At 39.6% G+C, this 19149-nt stretch overlaps 1 protein-coding gene and 1 pseudogene across 1 annotated transcript in view; both read right to left on the bottom strand.

The window, feature by feature from the left end:
* Nucleotides 1–19149, bottom strand: part of VWA3B (von Willebrand factor A domain containing 3B) — a 233261-nt gene that overhangs the window by 101407 nt on the left and 112705 nt on the right. The window contains exon 12 of the mRNA XM_008008091.3: nucleotides 18259–18390. Coding sequence (XP_008006282.3) covers nucleotides 18259–18390 — 132 coding nt within the window. The remainder of the gene's footprint in view (nucleotides 1–18258; nucleotides 18391–19149) is intronic.
* Nucleotides 114–16604, bottom strand: LOC103241363 (ATP synthase subunit beta, mitochondrial-like; annotated as a pseudogene).

Genomic DNA, 19149 nt, shown 5'->3' with positions numbered 1-19149 from the left:
TGTAAGCAAGAAAACCAACTGTGGTTGATTCGAGCAGGAAGGAATTTATGATAAAGGACATCGGGACGGCTCACAGCATCACCAATGGATGGGATAACCTGGGTTGGGACCTCTCACCAGGAACGAGGCCCCCAATCCTGCTGCAGGGCTGCCTGGTGGGGGCCCCGCTGCAGTCCCACTGCAGAGCGCTGGACGCTGTGGCTTTCCTCGTTGGCACTGGGAGTATCGACAAGAGAGGGACCAGAGCTCACAGCCACTGCCACCCCAGGAGCTGCATCGGTCTGCATCTGCCACCACTGCCAAGGTTCTCTCTGCTGGACCCGCCATCTGGAGTCACAATCTCTCAAGTCAAAGCCGAGGAGGTTATTCTGACTGATGGTGCCTGGGTCACATGACCCACACCCTAGCTAAAGCGAGGCCAGACCCTTCAACTTCCATAGGTGAACAGACTCTGCCCCCACCCCAGGAATCAGGATAAGAAGGGAGCAGAGACTGACAGCCTAGGGAATGACAAAGATCCAGCACACACCCAGCCCCCACCCCACCCAAGGCATCTCAAGCCTCACCGTATACCATGGGCACTCTCCATTAAGACTTTCTCAGCCATGATGGGGAACCCCATGCCCTGACCCATCCAGCTGCTCTCACCTAAGGCTCCTTCATCGGCTTTACTCCCTTTCATTTCAATAGATACAAGTACCACGTGCCAGGCATTTTGATAGATCTGGGACATAACTTACAAAACCAGACCAAATCCTGTGCCTTGCAGGGGGTTCACAGGATGGTGTTGGATGCCTAGAAAATGATGACCTAACACTGTGCCAAAAGCTGTAAAAGTTCATGCCCAGTGTAGGATGTGTTTTACTCTAGCTGGGTGAGTTGCTAAACACATCTTCTGGGGGAGATGGCAGGGAAGACTCTTAAAGGACGAGTAGGATAGGCGGGAAACCACAGAAAGGATGGTGCACGCTCCAGACTCCTTGTTCAGGATTCGGCAAGTAATTCCATAATTGTAAAGGCCATAGGAAGAGAGAGGTCAGGAAAATGATGGTAGTAACGTTAATCATAAAACAACATCTACTGAGTACTTACTAGGCGAAGGGCTTATTTTTCCTGTATTTTTAGTCTGTGATCTGCTCCCCATCCCAGAAGGTCAGCCAGCAATTGCAGGCAGCCCAGGGACATGCCTTCCACCCCTGCAGACAGCACCAAACAGGAATTGAGGGGAGCCTCAGCAGCACAAGACGGCTCAGGGACGAGACTGTCACTGCAACGAAAGCCCACAGAAGTGACCCAGAGAAAACATGCTACACGCAAACACAGTGATTGTGCCGAATAAACAGACATAAATGGAAATAAACTCTTCTAACGTAATAACCAAGTAGTCTAAGATATAATTTAAAAATCACTCATTACACCAAGAACCAGAAATATCACATTTGAATGAGAAAAGCAACCCACTGATGCCAATACCAACAGAGCCTCAGAAATCCCTGGAACAATGAGGAAGAGCTAATAACATTCATACCAGTAGAGCTTCAGAAAAAAGAGGGGAAAGAGTGTGGGGCTTAAAAAGCATTTAATAAGTAATGACTGAAAAAAAAAAAAACAAATTTTGGCCGGGCGTGGTGGCTCACACCTGTAATCCCAGCACTTTGGGAGGCCAAGGCGGGCAGATCATGAGGTCAGGAGATCGAGACTATCCTGGCTAACACGGTGAAACCCCATCTCTACTAAAAATACAAAAAATTAGCTGGGCGTGGTGGCGGGCGCCTGTGGTCCCAGCTACTCGGGAGGCTGAGGCAGGAGAATGGCGTAAACCCGGGAGGCAGAACTTGCAGTGAGCCGAGATCACGTCCCTGCACTCCAGCCTGGGTGACAGTGAGACTCCATCTCAAAAAAAAAAAAAAAGTTTGGTTAAAGATACAGAAACTACAATTTAAGAAGCTAAGCAAATCCCAAACAGGATAAAACCAAAGAAAGCCACACCAAGACACATTGTATTTAAATTTCTGAAACTAAAAACAAAGAAAAATCCTAAAATAGCTGAAGAGAAATAACACATTACCTATAAAAGAGCACCAATTCAAATGCAAGCAGTTTCTCATCTGAAACTATAGAGACCAGAGGAAGGGGCACCACAGTTTCCAAGTGCTGAAAGAAAATAACCACCAGCCATGAATCATCTATCTGGTAAAAATATCCTCCAGGGTTGAAGGAGAAGGAAAACTAGGCGAATTTATTACTGGGAGACCTACCCTTAAAGAAAGGTTCATGAAAGCTTTCCACATAGAAAGAGAACAAGAAAAGAAGAAAGTCTGGACTTTCAGAAAAAAGAACAATGGAATGAAGAAATAGAAAAGTAAGCATAATAGATAATCCTTAACACCATGGATTTCTTTAGTTATGTTTTATGATTGAAGCAAAAGTTTAGCACCATCTAAGACAGCATATAATGCATGCAAAGGAAATACTTCAATTATATATTTTAAATGGTGAGTGTAAAGGGACCTAAATAGAAGTAAGGTTGGTACACTTAAGTTGAAGTAGCAAACCACCAATAGGCTGTGATGTTATATCACGATAGGCTGTGGTGAGTTATATCATGATAGGCTATGATGCGTTATATCACAATAGGCTGTGATGAGTTATGTCACGATAGGCTGTGGTGAGTTATGATGGGCTATGATACGTTATATCACAATAGGCTGTGATGAGTTATGCCGCGATAGGCTGTGATACGTTATATCATGGTAGGCTGTGAGGGGTTATGTCACGATAGGCTGTGATGGGTTATATCGCGATAGGCTGCGATGGGTTATATTGTGGTGGGCTGTGATAGGCTGCATCACGATAGGCTGCGATATATCACTATAGGCTGTGATAAATTATGTCACAATGGGCTGTGATAAGTTACATATATGTATAAGGAAATATATAGAACTATTAAGAAAATTATACAAAGCAATACACTCAAAAACAGTATAAATAAATCAAAATGGAACACCAAAATATGCTCAAATAACCCATAGGAAGGCAAGACAAAAGAGAAAAATGAGAAACAGAGGAAACATACAAAAATAATAAATAAAATGAGACACTTAATCCTTAAATACGAATAATTACTTTACATACAAATGACCTACATATACCAATTACATGACAGAGATTGAAGAGTAAACAAAAGCATGACCCGATTTATGCTGTCTACAGGAAACTCACTTCAGGCATAACAACACAGACAGGTTAAAGGTAAAAGGATGGACAAAACATTATTACGCAAACATTTATTTTTAAAAAGCAGAAATAACTATATTAATATTACATAAAGTAGACTTTAACAGAAAGAAAATTTACTAAGGACAAAAAGGGGCATTATGATGATAAAATTCTCAATCCACCAAGAAGACAACAACCCTAAATATGTATACCTCAAACAACAGAGCTACGAAATACATGAAGCAAAATTTGGTGGAGATGAAAAGAAAAACAGAGAAATCTATTTTTATCTGCTTTATAATGGAGCTGTAATAGAATCGGTAGAGTCTTACGTTGGGGTCTTCAATACACCATTCTTTTTGTTCTGAGGGGTGTACATTTTATTGGAAACCTTAAATAGTCTTCAGATAGAACATGTTTTCAATCAAGGTTCTCCTGTGGCTTACACAGAAACCTGAAGTTGTCTGGATTAGGGGAAGGAGAGGGACAGCACAGCACACGAGTGCTTAGTTTGCCAAAAAGACCCCTCACAATAAGTGCTCTTCAGCCAGCGGATCAGCTTTCGCCAAAGCTTCTTCAATGGGTTCCATCACTGAAGGCCTGTTCCCGTTCTGAGACATGGTCATGTTCACCTACCAAAATCTGCTGGAATCCTTTAATGGTCTCCTTCAGGAGTACTGACTTCCCCATATGACCTGTGATGACCTCAGCAACCTGGAATGGCTGAGACAAGAAATGTTGTATTTTCCACATTCAAGACACAGTCAACTTGTCTTCCTCAGAAAGTTAATCCATACCCAGTATGACAATAATGTCTGGAGGGATTTGTAGCCATGCGGAATGTTTTGCACCCCATGGGCAACATTATAATGCTCATTGCCCACAATGTTGGGATCCACGATGTGAGAGATGGAGTCCAGAGGATACACATGTAGATAGATGCCCAGCTCAGTGACAGCATGGGGCAGCACAGTGGTGGCATCCCAATGAGCAAAGAAAGGCAAGGGCAGGGGCAGTCGAGTCATCAGCAGGTACACAGCCTGTATAGAAGTGATAGATCCTCTTGGTAGTGGCAATCCTTTCCCCACATCACACCCACCATGTCAGTGGCCAGGTTAGGCTGACAGCCCACAGCAGAAGGGATTCTGCCCAATAAGGCAGACACCCTTGAGCCAGCCTCGATGAAGTGAAAGACATTATCAATAAACAGCAGTACATCTTGAGCTTCTTGGTCTCTGAAGTATTCAGCCACAGTCAGTCCAGTCAGAGCTACCTAGGCATGAGTAGCAGGTGGTTCATTCATTTGACCACACATCAGCACCATCTTGGAGGTAACATCTAAGTTGACAACACCAGACTCCATCATTTCATAATATAAGTCATTGCCCTCACAGGTCCTCTCAAAAACACCAGCAAACCCAGAGTTAACACCATGGGCTTCGGCAACATTGTTGATTAATTCCATGACGGGTACGATCTTGTCAACTCCAACACCACTAAAAAGCCCAATTTTGCCACTCTTGGCTAGAGAGCTAGTAGATCCACAACTTTGATACTAGTCACCAGAATTTCTTGCTCAACACTCATTTCCATGAACTCAGGAGCCTCAGCATAAATGGGAGCAAACTGTTTGATTTTGATGGGACCTCTTTCATCAATAGGCTCTCCGATGATGTTCATGATTCTGCTCAAAGTCTCAGGACCAACAGGACTTTTGATTGGTGCACCAGAGTCCAGGACTTTCTGGTCTCTAAACAAGCCTTCTGTACCATCCATAGCATAATCCTTACTGTGCTCTCACCCAAATGCTGGGCCACCATGAAAACCAGCCTGGTCTCCCTGCCTTGTACTTGCTGGGCATTTAGAATAGATGGAAGTCCCTCATCAAAATGGACATCCACCACTGCACCAATGATCACCACAATACACCCAGTGGTGGTGCCTGTCTTCAGCAAAGGTGATGTTTGTGCCACATAGTTCCTGGTAGACTGGACTGCTGCCAGAGTGACCCATGGCAAGACCTGAGCTTGGGGTAGGAACACTGAAGGGCTGAGTTCCTGCAAGGCCCTGGAGGCTGAGGCAGCAGACACATGACCCACAGAACTCAACAAGGTAGAATTTGGGTGGAGACTAAGTGTTACCCAATACCCCACTCTTAATGATTGACAGAACAACTAACCAATCAGCAAGGATGGAGAGGAATTGACCAATACCATCAACTAACCAGATCTAATTGAGATTTCTAGAATACTTCACCCAACAAAAGACTGCACATTCTTTTCAAACATTGGACATTTGCATAAATAGACCATCTCTTGAGTCACAGAACAACATTTAATGAATTTAAAAGATGTAAAATCATATAGAGTACGTCCTTTGACTATAGTGGGATCAAAATAGAAATCAATAACAGAAAGACAACATGAAAATTTCCACAAACATTTTGAAATTTTAAAATATGCTTTGAATAATTCATGGTCCAAAAGTGAAATCACAAAGAAAATTAAAAATTAAATAGTACTGAATGAAAATTAAGTTGTTTTGCTTAAAATCTGTGCAATGTACCAACACAGTTCTGGCAGGAAAATTTATGGTACTAAAAGCTTACTTACAATAACATAATAATATCCCAAAACTATAATTTATGTTCCTACCTCAAGAACCTAGAAAAATAAACTCAAGAGCAAAATAAACTCAAAGCAGGCAGAAAGAAGTAAATAATACAGAACATAAATTAATAAAATTCAAATAGCAAAACAATAGAGAAAATTGATAAAACAAAAGGCTGATTGTTAAAAAGAATCAATAAAATTGACAAACTTCTAGCAAGATTTGCAAGATAAAGAGAAAAGACACATATTACCAACATCAAGTATAAAACAGGGCCTATTACAACATCTCTTGCAGTCACTGACAGAACAATAAGGGAATATTATGAAAAACTTTATGCTCATAAATTCAACAGTTTAGAAAAAATTGAACACTTTTTCAAAAAACACAAACTACCAAACCTCAAGATGAAACCAACAACCTGAATAGTTCCATGCCTATTAAAGAAATTGAATTCATAATTAAAAAGCCCCTGAAAAGAAATACCTGGGTCCATATCGTTGCAGTAGAGAATTGATTGATTGATTTTTTTTTTTTTTTTTTTTTTTTTTTTTTTTTGAGACGGAGTCTCGCTCTGTCACCCAGGCTGGAGTGCAGTGGCGCGATCTCAGCTCACTGCAAGCTCCGCCTCCTGGGTTCACGCCATTCTCCTGCCTCAGCCTCCCGAGTAGCTGGGACTACAGGCGCCGCCACCTCGCCCGGCTAGTTTTTTGTATTTTTTTTTAGTAGAGACGGGGTTTCACCATGTTAACCAGGATGGTCTCGATCTCCTGACCTCGTGATCTGCCCGTCTCGGCCTCCCAAAGTGCTGGGATTACAGGCTTGAGCCACCGCGCCCGGCCGATTGATTGATTGATTGACTGATTGTTTGAGACAGAGTTTCGCTCTGTCACCCAGGCTGGAGTGCAGTGGTGCCATCTCGGCTCACTGCAGTGCCTGCTTCTGGGTTCAAGCAATTCTTCTGCCCCAGCCTCCCGAGAAGCTGGGATTACAGGCACCTGTCACTATGCCCGGCTAGTTTTTGTATGTTTAGTAGGGATGGGATTTTGCCATGTTGGCCTGGTTGGTCTTGAACTCCTGACTTCAGGTGATCCTGCCTGCCTTGGCCTCCCAAAGTGCTGGGATTACAGGCGTGAGCCACCATGCCTGGCCGCACTGGAGAATTTTATCAAACATTCAAAGGAGAATTAACACAAGTTTTACACAATGCACTCCAGAAAATAGAAGGGGAAGGAATACTTCCCAGCTCACTCTAGGAGGCCGGTATTACACTGATACGCAAAGCAGACAAACACAGCACACACACGAAAAGCCTACAGACCAACATCGCTCGTGAACCTAGACACAAAAGTTCTCAACAAATATTAGCAAATTTAATCCAACAACATGTAAAATGAATAATACATACTGACCAAGTGGGATTCTATGTAGTCAGAGTTGGTTCAGAATTGGGGGAAAAAAATCATATGAGCATATTAATTTGCACAGAAAAGGATTTGGCAAATGCAACCTTCATTCAGTATAAAAATTCAGTACATTAGGAATAGAATGAAACTTTCTCAATCTCATAAAGAGCATGTATGAAAAGCTTGCAGCTAATATCATATTTAATGGGAGAAGACTGAATTCTTGCCCTTTATGATTGGGAAAAAGGCAAGTATGTCTGCTCTCAACATACCTATTCAATGTAGTACTGGAAGTTCTATCTGCTGCAATAAGGCAAAGGAATAAGTTATAGAGGTTGGAAAAAACAAAAACAAAAACAAATACTACTGTCTATTTGCAGACTACCCAATTATCTACACAGAAAATCCTGAGGATTACAGTTGTCCCTTAGTATCTGTGGGGGATTGGTTCCAGGGTCCACCCCCAACCCCATGGACACCAAAATCTGAGGATGCACAAGTCTCATATAAAACGGCAGAGTATTCGCACATAACCTACACAATCCTCATATATACTTTAAATCATCTCCAGATTACCTATGTTAGCTAACAAAACGTAAATGCTATATAAGTAGTTGTTATATTGTATCTTTTAGGTTTTGTGTTTTTTAAATTGTTTTATTGTTACGATTTTTACCATTTATTTTTGCCAAATATTTTCTCTTTTTTTTCTTTTTTTTTTTTTCCTTTTTTTTTGAGACGGAGTCTTGCTCTGTCGCCTAGGCTGGAGTGCGGTGGCGCGATCTCGGCTCACTGCAAGCTCCGCCTCCCGGGTTCATGCCATTCTCCTGCCTCAGCCTCCCAAGTAGCTGGGACTACAGGCGCCCGCCACCTCGCCCGGCTAGTCTTTTTTCGTATTTTTAGTAGAGATGGGGTTTCACCGTGTTAGCTAGGATGGTCTCGATCTCCTGACCTCGTAATCCGCCCGTCTCGGCCTCCCAAAGTGCTGGGATTACAGGCTTGAGCCACCGCGCCCGGCTTATTTTTGCCAAATATTTTCAACCCATAGTTGGTTGAATCCACAGATACAGAACTTGCAGATATGGAGGGCTAACCATAGACAAAAAACAAAAAGGAAAATAGTAAGTAAGCCTACTCTAAGGTCAAAAGATGCAAAGTCCACACACACAAAACAACTGCGTTTCTACACACTGACAACAAATAAGTGAAAACCAAAATAAAAAGTGCAATACCACTTATAATTGCTCCAAAAAAGTACAATACTTAGTATATACTTAAACAGGTACAAGAGCTGTATGCTGAAATTATAAAATTCTGATGAAATAAATGAAAGATCTAAATACTCGGAGAGACATACTGTATTCATGGAATAGATGAATTAACACCATAAAGATGCCAATTCTTCCTAATTGGATCTATAGATTTAATGCAATTTCTATCCAAATGTCAGCAAGGTTTTCAATAAGCATAAAGAAGTTTGTTTTCAATTTTTATATTGAAAATAAAGGCCCAAGAATAGCCAAAACAACTCTAAAAAAGAAACGTAAAGTAGGAGTAGTTGTTCTTGATCTTAAAACTCACTATACAGCTATAGCTGTCAAGAAAGTGTGGTCCTAAAGGAGACATTAACACATATAACAATAGAACAGAACAGGGAACCCATTCAAAGACCTGCAGACATATTCAATTGATTCTTGGCAAATGAGCAAAAACAATTCAATAGAGGAGGAACAGCCTTTTCAATAAATGGCATCACAGAAATTGCACATTCATAGGCAAAAAATAAATAAACTGGCCGGGCGTGGTGGCTCATGCCTGTAATCCTAGCACTTTGGGAGGCCAAGGCGGGCAGATCACAAGGTCAGGAAATTGAGAACATCTTGGCCCACATGGCAAAACCCCGTCTCTGCTAAAAATACAAAAATCAGCCTGGCATGGTGGCACATGTCTGTAGTCCCAGCTACACTGGAGGCTGAGGCAGGAGAATCGCTTGAACCTGGGAGGCGGAGGTTGCAGTGAGCCGACATCATGCCACTGCACTCCAGCCTGGGCGACAGGAGTGAGACTCCACTGCAAAAAAATAAATAAATAAACCTCAACCTAGATCTCACACCTTATACAAACGTTAATTCAAAACAGATCATAGACTTAACCATCAAACAAAATTATAAAACTTCCAGAAAAAGGGACATGGGGAAAACATCTTCAGGACCTAAGTAAGGTTAGGCAGAGTCTTTAGAACTGACATCTTGGACTGAACAAAAATAGTTATAAAATGTAATTGGCATCTTCATTGTGTTAATTCGCCTATTCCATGAATACAGTATGTCTCTCCGAGTATTTAGATCTTTGATTTCTTTCATCAGAATTTTATAATTTCAGCATACGGCTCTTGTACCTGTTTAAGTATATACTAAGTATTGTAATTTTTTGGAGCAAAAATAGTTATAAAATGTAAAATGTATAAAATGTATAGCTAAAGCAGTAGCTGGGGGTGGTATTTATACCATTAAATTCTTAGATCTAAGAAATGGAGATTTAATTAAAAAAACAAAGCAAGTAGGAGGAGAAAAATAATAAAGATAGCAGGAATCAATACAATTTAAAACATTTGTTAAAAATTAGAAAATCAAAGAAACAAAAAGTTGGTTTCTCGAAAAAATTAACAAAATTGAGAGAAAAATAAAAAAAGCTCTTCAAACTAGCCAAGAAAAAAAGGCAGTAGACAAAAATTACCAATATCAAACATCACCACAGATCTCACAAACATCAAGGAAATGATAAGGGAATGCTGTGAACAATTCTACACCCATAAATTCAACCCCATGGAAGAAACGGACTGCTTCCTTCTAAGAAACAAACGACCAAAACTAACTCACAGAGGGACAGATCATCTGAATAGTCCTGTATCTGTTAAAGAAATTGAATTCATAGTTTAAAACTTCTAACAAAAAAAGAGGCCCAGATGGTTTCACTGGTAAATTCTACCAAACTGTTAAGGAAAAATCATATCAATTCTGTACAATCTCTTTTAGAAAAAAAGAAGATGGAATATTTTCTAACCCGTAGTATGAGGCCAGCATTTCCTGATCCTAAAATTAGACAAAAATTTCTAAGAAAAGAATCTACAGACCAATATTCCTCATGAACGTAGACAAAACAATCCTCAACAAGATAGGTTAGCAAATTTAATGCAGAATATATTCAATCTATAATACATCATGATCAAGTGGAGATAATCCCAGAATGCAAAGCCAATTTAATATTCAAAAACAAATCAATGTAGTTCACCGTATTAACATATTAACAGACAACAGATCTGCCAAGTCCAACTGGGAAACTTGGCTTTATCAAAATTAAAAGCTCAATAGATGCAGAAAACACAGTTCACAAAGTCCAATATTTGTTTACGGTAACAATCCTCAAAAAAACAAGAACAGAAGGGAAATTGGTTAACAAGATAAATCACATCTACCAAAAAACACAAAAAGAAACCAAAAAAAAAAAAAAAAACCGAAACAAAACAAAACAAAAAAACCTCACAGCTAGAAAAGTTATTTAATAGTGAAAGATTTAATATTTCCCCTCTAAGATCAGGACAAGGCAAGTACGTTCTCTCTCACCACTCCTGTTAAACATCATACTGAAAGTCCTAGCCAGCGCATTAAGGCAAGAGAAAGAAATAAACACTATATGGGTTGGATAGGAAAAAATAAAATCATCTCTGTTCATATATAACGTCACTGGAAATCTCAAGTAATCTACAACAAAGTTCCTAGAACAGGTAAGTAAGATTAGCAAGGTCAAAAGAAATAAGGTCAGTATACAAAAATCAATTGTAATAAAGAATTAAAATTTATAATTTAAAAAGTACTATTTACGGCCGGGTGCAGCGGCTCTCGCCTGTAATCCCAGCACTTTGGGAGACCGAGGCAGGCGGATCATGGGGTCAGGAGATCGAGACCATCCTGGCTAACACGGTGAAACCCCATCTCTATTAAAAATACAAAAAATTAGCGGGGCAAGGTGGCGGGCACCTGTAGTCCCAGCTACTTGGGAGGCTGAGGCAGGAGGATGGTGTGAACCCGGGAGGCGGAGCTTGCAGTGAGCCGAGATTGCACCACTGCACTCCAGCCTGGGTGATAGAGTGAGACTCTGTCTCAAAAAAAAAAAAAAAAAAAAAAAAAAAAAAAAAAAAAAGAGAAAAAGAAAAAGAAAAAAAAAAAGTACTATTTACAATAGTAACAAAAAAGACCCAAATAAATTTAGAGGTACACAGTGTTAGATATCAATTCTCTTGAATCTGATCTATGGACTTAAGGCAATCTCAATCAAAATTCTAGTGTACTGTTTTGTAGATTTCAACAACTGATTCAGAAATTTACAAGCCAGGTCAAAGGAACTATATAACAGCCAAAAAAAATCGAAGGGAAATACAAAGCTAGAGGATTCAGGTTAGCTGATTTCAAAACTCAGCATAAAGTCGCAATAATAAAGACAGCGTGATGTTGGTAGAAGTACAGACACCTCTTAATAGTCCAATGAAACAAAAATAGACCCACACAGATATAGTCAAATGATTTTTGACAAGAAGCAATGGTAATTCCAGAGGGAGAGACAACTTAGACAAACGGTGCTGAATCCTGCCTCACACCTTATAAAAAAACGAACTCAAAATGTACTCTATTCTTAAATACAGAATGTAAAACCATTACATTTGAGGACGAAAACAGGAGAAAATCTGCATGACTTGGATTTAGCCATATGTTTAGCTATGGGACTAAAAGCACAATCCGTAAAGAAAACTTGGCAACTTGGACTTAATGAAAATTAAAAACTTATGCACAGTGAAAAACTCTATTAAGGGAATGAAAAGCCATAGATTGGGAGAAAATAGTTGCAAATTGTAAGTCTGATAAAGTTCTTATATCCAGAAACTCAATGTTTTTTTTTTGTTTTTTGTTTTTTTCTGACATGAAGTCTCGTTCTGTCGCCCAGGCTGGAGTGCATGGAGTGCAGTGGCGTGATCTCAGCTCCCTGCAAGCTCCGCCTCCTGGGTTCACGCCATTCTCCTGCCTCAGCCTCCCAAGTAGCTGGGACTACAGGCACCCACCAGCACACCCAGCTAATTTTTTTGTATTTTTAATAGAGACAGAGGGTTTCACCATGTTGGCCAGGATGGTCTCGATCTCCTGACCTCATGATCCGCCTGCCTCGGCCTCCCACAGTGCTGGGATTACAGGCGTGAGCCACTGCACCTGGCCCGAGGAAACTCAATCTTAAGAAAACAAACAACCTAATTAAAAAATGGGCAAAATATCTGAACAGATACTTCACCAAAGAAGACATACCTACAGATGGCTAATAAGCAAGAAAAGATGAGTGTTAAGTAAATGCAATTAAAACTACAATAGGATACTACGAGACATCTTTCAGCCATATTAGAATGTCTAAAATAAAACAACCTGACAACATCAAAAGCTGGAGAGGATGTAAAGTGACTGTAACTCTCATATATCGCTGATGGGAACGCAGAACGGTACAGCCACCGTGGGAAACAGTTTGGCAGCTCCTTATAAAGTTAAACATAACGCTTAGCATACTGGCCAGCAATCTCACTTCTAGATATTTATTTATATTCAAATGAAGTGAAAACTTATTGTTGGAAACCATTTCCCATGGGTCCCATGTATTTCTACATATCTTGCAACAGACGTGCTGTCTGCTCTGGTTTATCTTTTCAAGATGTAGATATAGGGAACGGCCTTGGAAAACAGAAATTCTGTCTCTCTTCAAAGCAAAGAGTAGGCATGCTTATTGTCTGGTATAAAGATAACACCCAACTCTGGGGTGAAGGGTCGGCATGCTCACAGTCCATTATAGAAGATTTGGTTTTCTTAAGTCCAGGGCCCCCTCCTTTAACACAACGTAATGTATGGGCAAGTGTCGCCTGGTCCTCATTGTTTTCACCCTGCGGGAATTGGGGCTCAGGGAGCAGGTGCAAGAAAATGCTGCTGCTCTGGCTACTGCTTTTGCTGTGGGTAATAAAGTCATTTGTCTCTGACCCAAAGGCCTTGGTGTTCTGCCAGCAGCCACATTAGTTTGCAAGTAAGGTAAAATTTCAGACTCTTCACAGTTCTCGACACCTTTTCACACAAAAACCTGTAGGCAAATATTTACCACAGCTTTATGTATAAAACCCCAAACAGGAAACAACACAATCTTCAACAAGGAATGGGTAGACAAACAGTTTTACATCCATACTCATCAATAAAGCACTACTCGTTAATAAAAACACTACTTATCAATAAAAGGGAATAAAGTCTTGATTCATGAAATAAGTTGGATGAACTTATAAGAACTGATAAAGTTCTTATATCCAGAAACTCAATCTTGTTTTTTTTTTCTTTTTTTTTTTTTGAGATGGAGTCTCGTGCTGTTGCCCAGGCTGGAGTGCAGTGGTGCAATCTCGGCTCACTGCAAGCTCCGCCTCCTGGATTCACGCCATTCTCCTGCGTCAGCCTCCCGAGTAGCTGGGACTACAGGCGCCCGCCAACACGCCTGGCTAATTTTTATTTGTAATTTTAGTAGAGACAGGATTTCACCATGTTAGCCACGATGGTCTTGATCTCCTGACCTGGTGATCCGCCTGCCTCAGCCTCCCAAAGTGCTGGGATTATAGGCATGGGTCAAGTGTATTAAGTGAAAGAAGCTAGAACCCAAAAGTTCTATGGTATGATTTTGTTTATATGACATTCTGGAAAAGGAAAAGCCATAAAGACAGAGAAACAGGGCAGTGGTTGCCAGGAGGGAGGGGGAGTTGGTGACAAAGGGGCATATGCGGGCATTTTGGGAGTGACTGAACGGTTCCCTTTGGTACTGCGGTAGAGATACATGACTCCATGCATTTATCAAAACCCATGAACTATCACCAAAAAGAGTGTAGGCTTTTTTACTGTATGCAAATTAAAATAAGATTCAACTAGGATGTGGAGGAAACCAAGGTGAAATGCAGACTAACTGAGCCAATGAGTCTAACTGGGTCGCTAATGAGTGACATAAGCACGCTAAAGAGATTGGGTAAGAAAGTTACCTGACTTCATAGCTCTGGAAGACAGTTTTTTGAACAGATACTGTAAAGTTAAAGCAGAAAAAAAAACTGTATACAAACACTATAGCTGATAAATTTGTTTCTTGTACAGTATGAACTAGCAATACTGAACCTATACGTACAGTAGGGTTGAAAATATAAGTAAATACGTTATAGGTAATGAGAATCAGGTTTCTTCTGGTTGAAGAAGATGCAAATAGGTTCATTACAAATGAACCCTGGGCTCTGTATTGGAATTAGAGGTATCAGTATGAATGCATGATTTGTTTGCTTATTTAATATAAATACAGAGTGATATACAGATAAATAAACATAGATGTTTGTGGATACATGGAGTAGATATAAAAATATATATTTAATAGATATGATCATATATATCTATATATTATATAGATATTTTCTATGTCTACATATTTCTATCTCTGTCCACTGAGAGGGCCTAAAAGCAGTGATACAATCCAGTAGCAGTAACCACCCCCGGGTGTCCAGATCTTGGTTTCTAAATACCATTCTGTAATAAGAGAAACCAAGGTTCCTTGGAGTAGTGGTAGATTTCAGGGCTGGGGCTGGGAAAATATAAGATTATCATAAAACATCCTATAGTGACAGAAAGTCAAGAAATGCTAAAGGGAGAAAAATGGTGGATGCATATTTAAATATTTAGAGGCAGCATAAAAGAATTCCCAATGGCCAAAGTAACAAAATTTTAGTAACAAAATAAGTAATGATAGTATTAGATTATAACTCCAAGAATAAAATAAATTTCCATGAGTCCACATTGAAATAAATATATAAATGAATAAGTAAAAGAGGGAAAGGGAAATCTTTTCCTTATAGAATAATTCCCATATAGAAATGTAAAACGAATAGAGGAAATATAAAATCACCTCAGCTCAGTAATAATTGTTGTAAGGATGATCCACCATTGAGTGCTAAAATTGTGGGCAAAAACTTAAGGAACAAACGATACTTGCAGAGCCTCAGAGCATCTCCTCCAAAACTTTTATTATTTACAAAGGGAAAAAAAACGTAACTTTTCGGGAGAAACCTGGCAGATGTCACCTTAACCAAATGATCAAAGTAAACATTGCTGGTCATAGAGCATATCGGCATCATGCGCGCTTTCAGGTGATCCACTGGGAAGAGTATCGCCTCCCCCAAATCCATAACCCAATCTAATAATGAGAAAACATCAGGCAAAATCAAACTGTAGGACATTCTACAGAAGAATCTGAATAGTACTCTTCAAAAGTGTCAAGGTCACGAAAGACAAGGAGAGACTGAGGAACTGTCACAGATTGGAAGAGACTAAGGAGGCATTGCAACTAAATGTCATGTGAGATCCTTGGCTGGATCTTGGAACATTAAAGGAACATTGTGGAAAACTGATGCAAGCTGAATAAAGTCTGTAATTTAGCTCATAGTGTCCTGTGAATGTCTCAGTTTGATAATTATACCATGGCTATGTTAGAGGTGAACATTGAAGAAAGTTAGGTGAAGGGTAAGTGTGAAAGCTCCGCACTACTTTTGCAACTTTTCTGTAGTCTAAAATTATTGCAAATTTAAATGTTAAAAGCAAAATAAAACCCTCTTACAGGATTTGGGCAGCAGAAATGTATTCCAGATGGTAAACAGAACAACTCTTCCCTCCGAGCCCATTCTCAATGGTCTTTTGTTGAAAACCCTACTGCTGAAAAGATGGTGGCAAAGCTGGGGAAGACCCAGACAGAGAGACCCCAGGGAAACAAGGTCTGAGGATGGCACCTGTTTTGCACCTGCTCCTCCCATCCTGCCCCTCAACTACTGGGCAGGCGCCGCCACAGCTTGCGCTCCCCTGGCCTTAGGAATGGCTGTGCTTGTTTGGGGACCTACTGTTGCATGACACCAGCACAAAGCAGGCTCAGACCACCCTGAGTGCTACCAGGTTGATTACTGGACCAAACCAGCCGAAAGAATAATAGAATTTGGCTTTCTTTATTATCATTTTTTAAAAATTAATTTACTTTTAATTGACAAAATTGTATATATTTACAGTATACAATGTAATGTTTTGATACATGTATACACTGTGGAATGAGTAAATCAAGCCAATTAACGTATCTATCACCTGACATTTTTTTGAGTTGTGAGAACATTTAAAATCTACTCTCTTGACAATTTTCAAGTATACAATACACTGTTATTAACTATAGTTACCATGCTGTACTCCAGAACTTATTCCTCCTGTCTACCTGAAACTACATACCTTTGACCAACATCTCCCCATCCCCAGCCGGCACTCTGCTCCCAGTCTCTGGTAACCACCATTCTACTCTCTGCTTCTACAAGTTTGACAGTTTTAGATTCTACATATAAGTGAGATCATGTGGTATTTTTTCTTTCTCTGCCTGGTTTATTTTACTTAATATAATGTCCTCCAGGTTCATTCATGTGGTTGCAAATAACAGGATTTCCTTCTTTTTTAAGCTGTGTAGTATTCTGTTGTGTATATATGCCACATTTTCTTTCTCCTTGGTCCTTTTGAAAATGAATTTTCGACATTCAACAAGCCAGCAAGGGAGCATCAGTGAAAATTTGTAAGGAGACCAGAATTATGCTTTATAGGAATATGTGTTTTTAGCCAAATGGCTAAAATCTGAATAGATGGCTGACTCTATTCATTAGTGATTTTATATAAAGCAGAACCCAATGATGTTTTTATCCAATGAGATTATACAGATAATACCTTGTTATCATAAACCCTAAACTAGTAGGCTCTGAGTTAACAAGGTATATCCTATTATTCTGTCATAAAAGCATAGAACAAGAAAAAAAAAAAAAAAAGGACAGAACATACGTCACAAGTAACTTCACTGGTTAACCCTGGAAATGTAACGAGCTGGGGATGAATTCAACACTATTTCCCAGGATAAGGTGGCCAGTTAAATTAAAATCTTACAGGCATTATTCTTCTTATAGAACAGATTTTCTCCTCCCATTTTTAAAAACAAATCACAAGGGAGCCCCAGTGCATCTCAGTGATCTGCCAATGTCTACTTGTGACTTTCTGTCAAATCTAAGACTCGAAACTCAGGCACTAAATTATTTTAAAGATGTTTGTGATACATACTCACCTTTTTAAAAAAAGATACAGAGCCTTGCTATGTTGCCCAGGCTGGTCTCAAATTGCTAACCTCAAAAGATCCTCCTACCTCAGCCTCCCAAGGAGCTGGGACTACAGGTGTGCACCACTATGTCCACCTCCTATATTTGACTTTTTAAAAACAACTCTTGGTCTCAATTGTAGTATATCTCAAATATTTGGAATGCTGTAATGCTATATGCTATATAAAATTAAGGTAAGTTCAAGATAAGAAAATTTAGGGCAAGGAAAATCCTTCCCAATAGTCTGTGTAAATGCCAAGGGCAGTCACTTCTGAGGAAATGATTTCACCTTCTTACTATATTCTCCTGCCCTAGCTCTCTTCTTGCATTCAGTCCTAAACCCTCAGATTGTACCGTATATTTCCACATGCTCCTTACTTTTGAACAAAGCCCACTGATAAGAATGGCTGCAATACATCTTTTGCAACAATAATGAAATTTCAGAAGAAAAAAATCTGAATGTCTGAGTATTAAAAAAAAGTCTGTTTTGAAACGTGTTTTCATAAGGGGGTTTCAACCTGAGCCAAGGGCAGAGCTGGAAATAGAGAACTGTGAATAGATAAGAAGAGGCGGCTCATATAAACCTTATATTGACAAATGAGGTTGGATTATAATGTGACCACTGCAAGCAAAACAAAAGTCTACATGGTAAGCCACGTCCATCCCGCGAGTGCAAAACACCTCTCGGGAACGTCTGTCATGTGAATGAACTCAGTGCACAGGTGAGAGACTCCTATGCTGCTTCTCCCAGCCTAGTCTCCAACTTACCTTCATGTCTCTAATCCAGGACTGAGCCTGTTCCAAATTATCTTCATTGACTTCAGCAAGTTGTTCCCGCCAAGCAACCGCCTGACCATCAAACTTCACAAAATTAAACTTACTTTTATATTTCAGCTGTTCCTACAAGAGACAACGATTACTTAACCATAAAACCACTCACATGTAAAAAAGGGTTAGGGTGGATCACAGTTTGGTATATTTTAATCACAATGATCTCTATTTTCAGTTTAAGAAGCAAAAAATTATATTCAATAGAGAATATCTTATCTAGTATAAAGGGTGTTTGAATAAAATTTATCCAGTTTGTGTGTGAAGACCTTTACAAATGTATATATGATTATATGAATATATATTATATGTCACATATATGTAAAAGTTTATATCTCTAATGTGACATTAAATATTGATTTTAATACTAACATTAAGGATATACCAAATAAGCACACCAAATACAATATGCTTGAAGAAAACAAATCTAAAACATCATCATCATTTCAGTCATTATCTTTTAGGTAAAGCCATTATTCAGTTACAACTTTATTCACTTGTTCATATTTCTCCTATAGAGCTTTGTTAAATTAAAAAGCGCATTTTGTATTTCTCAAACACTCCCGGCTATTATTTCTGTGGTTAATACTTAACATCAGTACTACGAACTGACAGCAGTACTGTGATGCCATTTGACAGGTATGGACACTAGGAGTTAGGGCACTTGGGCAACCTGTTTCAGTTCACACAGCTCAGAGGCAGCACAGGCAGAATAAGAACTGGAAGCTTCTAAACACCAGCCTGCACCCCTCCCATGCACCGGGGTACACAGCATCCTTAATAAACATTTGCAATTAAAAGTGCTAAGATGAGGAGTATCTAGAAGACAAT

This window comes from Chlorocebus sabaeus, chromosome 14 (genome assembly GCF_047675955.1).
Source record: "Chlorocebus sabaeus isolate Y175 chromosome 14, mChlSab1.0.hap1, whole genome shotgun sequence".
Classification (NCBI taxonomy): domain Eukaryota; kingdom Metazoa; phylum Chordata; class Mammalia; order Primates; family Cercopithecidae; genus Chlorocebus; species Chlorocebus sabaeus.
This window is presented reverse-complemented; position numbering and strand designations above follow the sequence as displayed.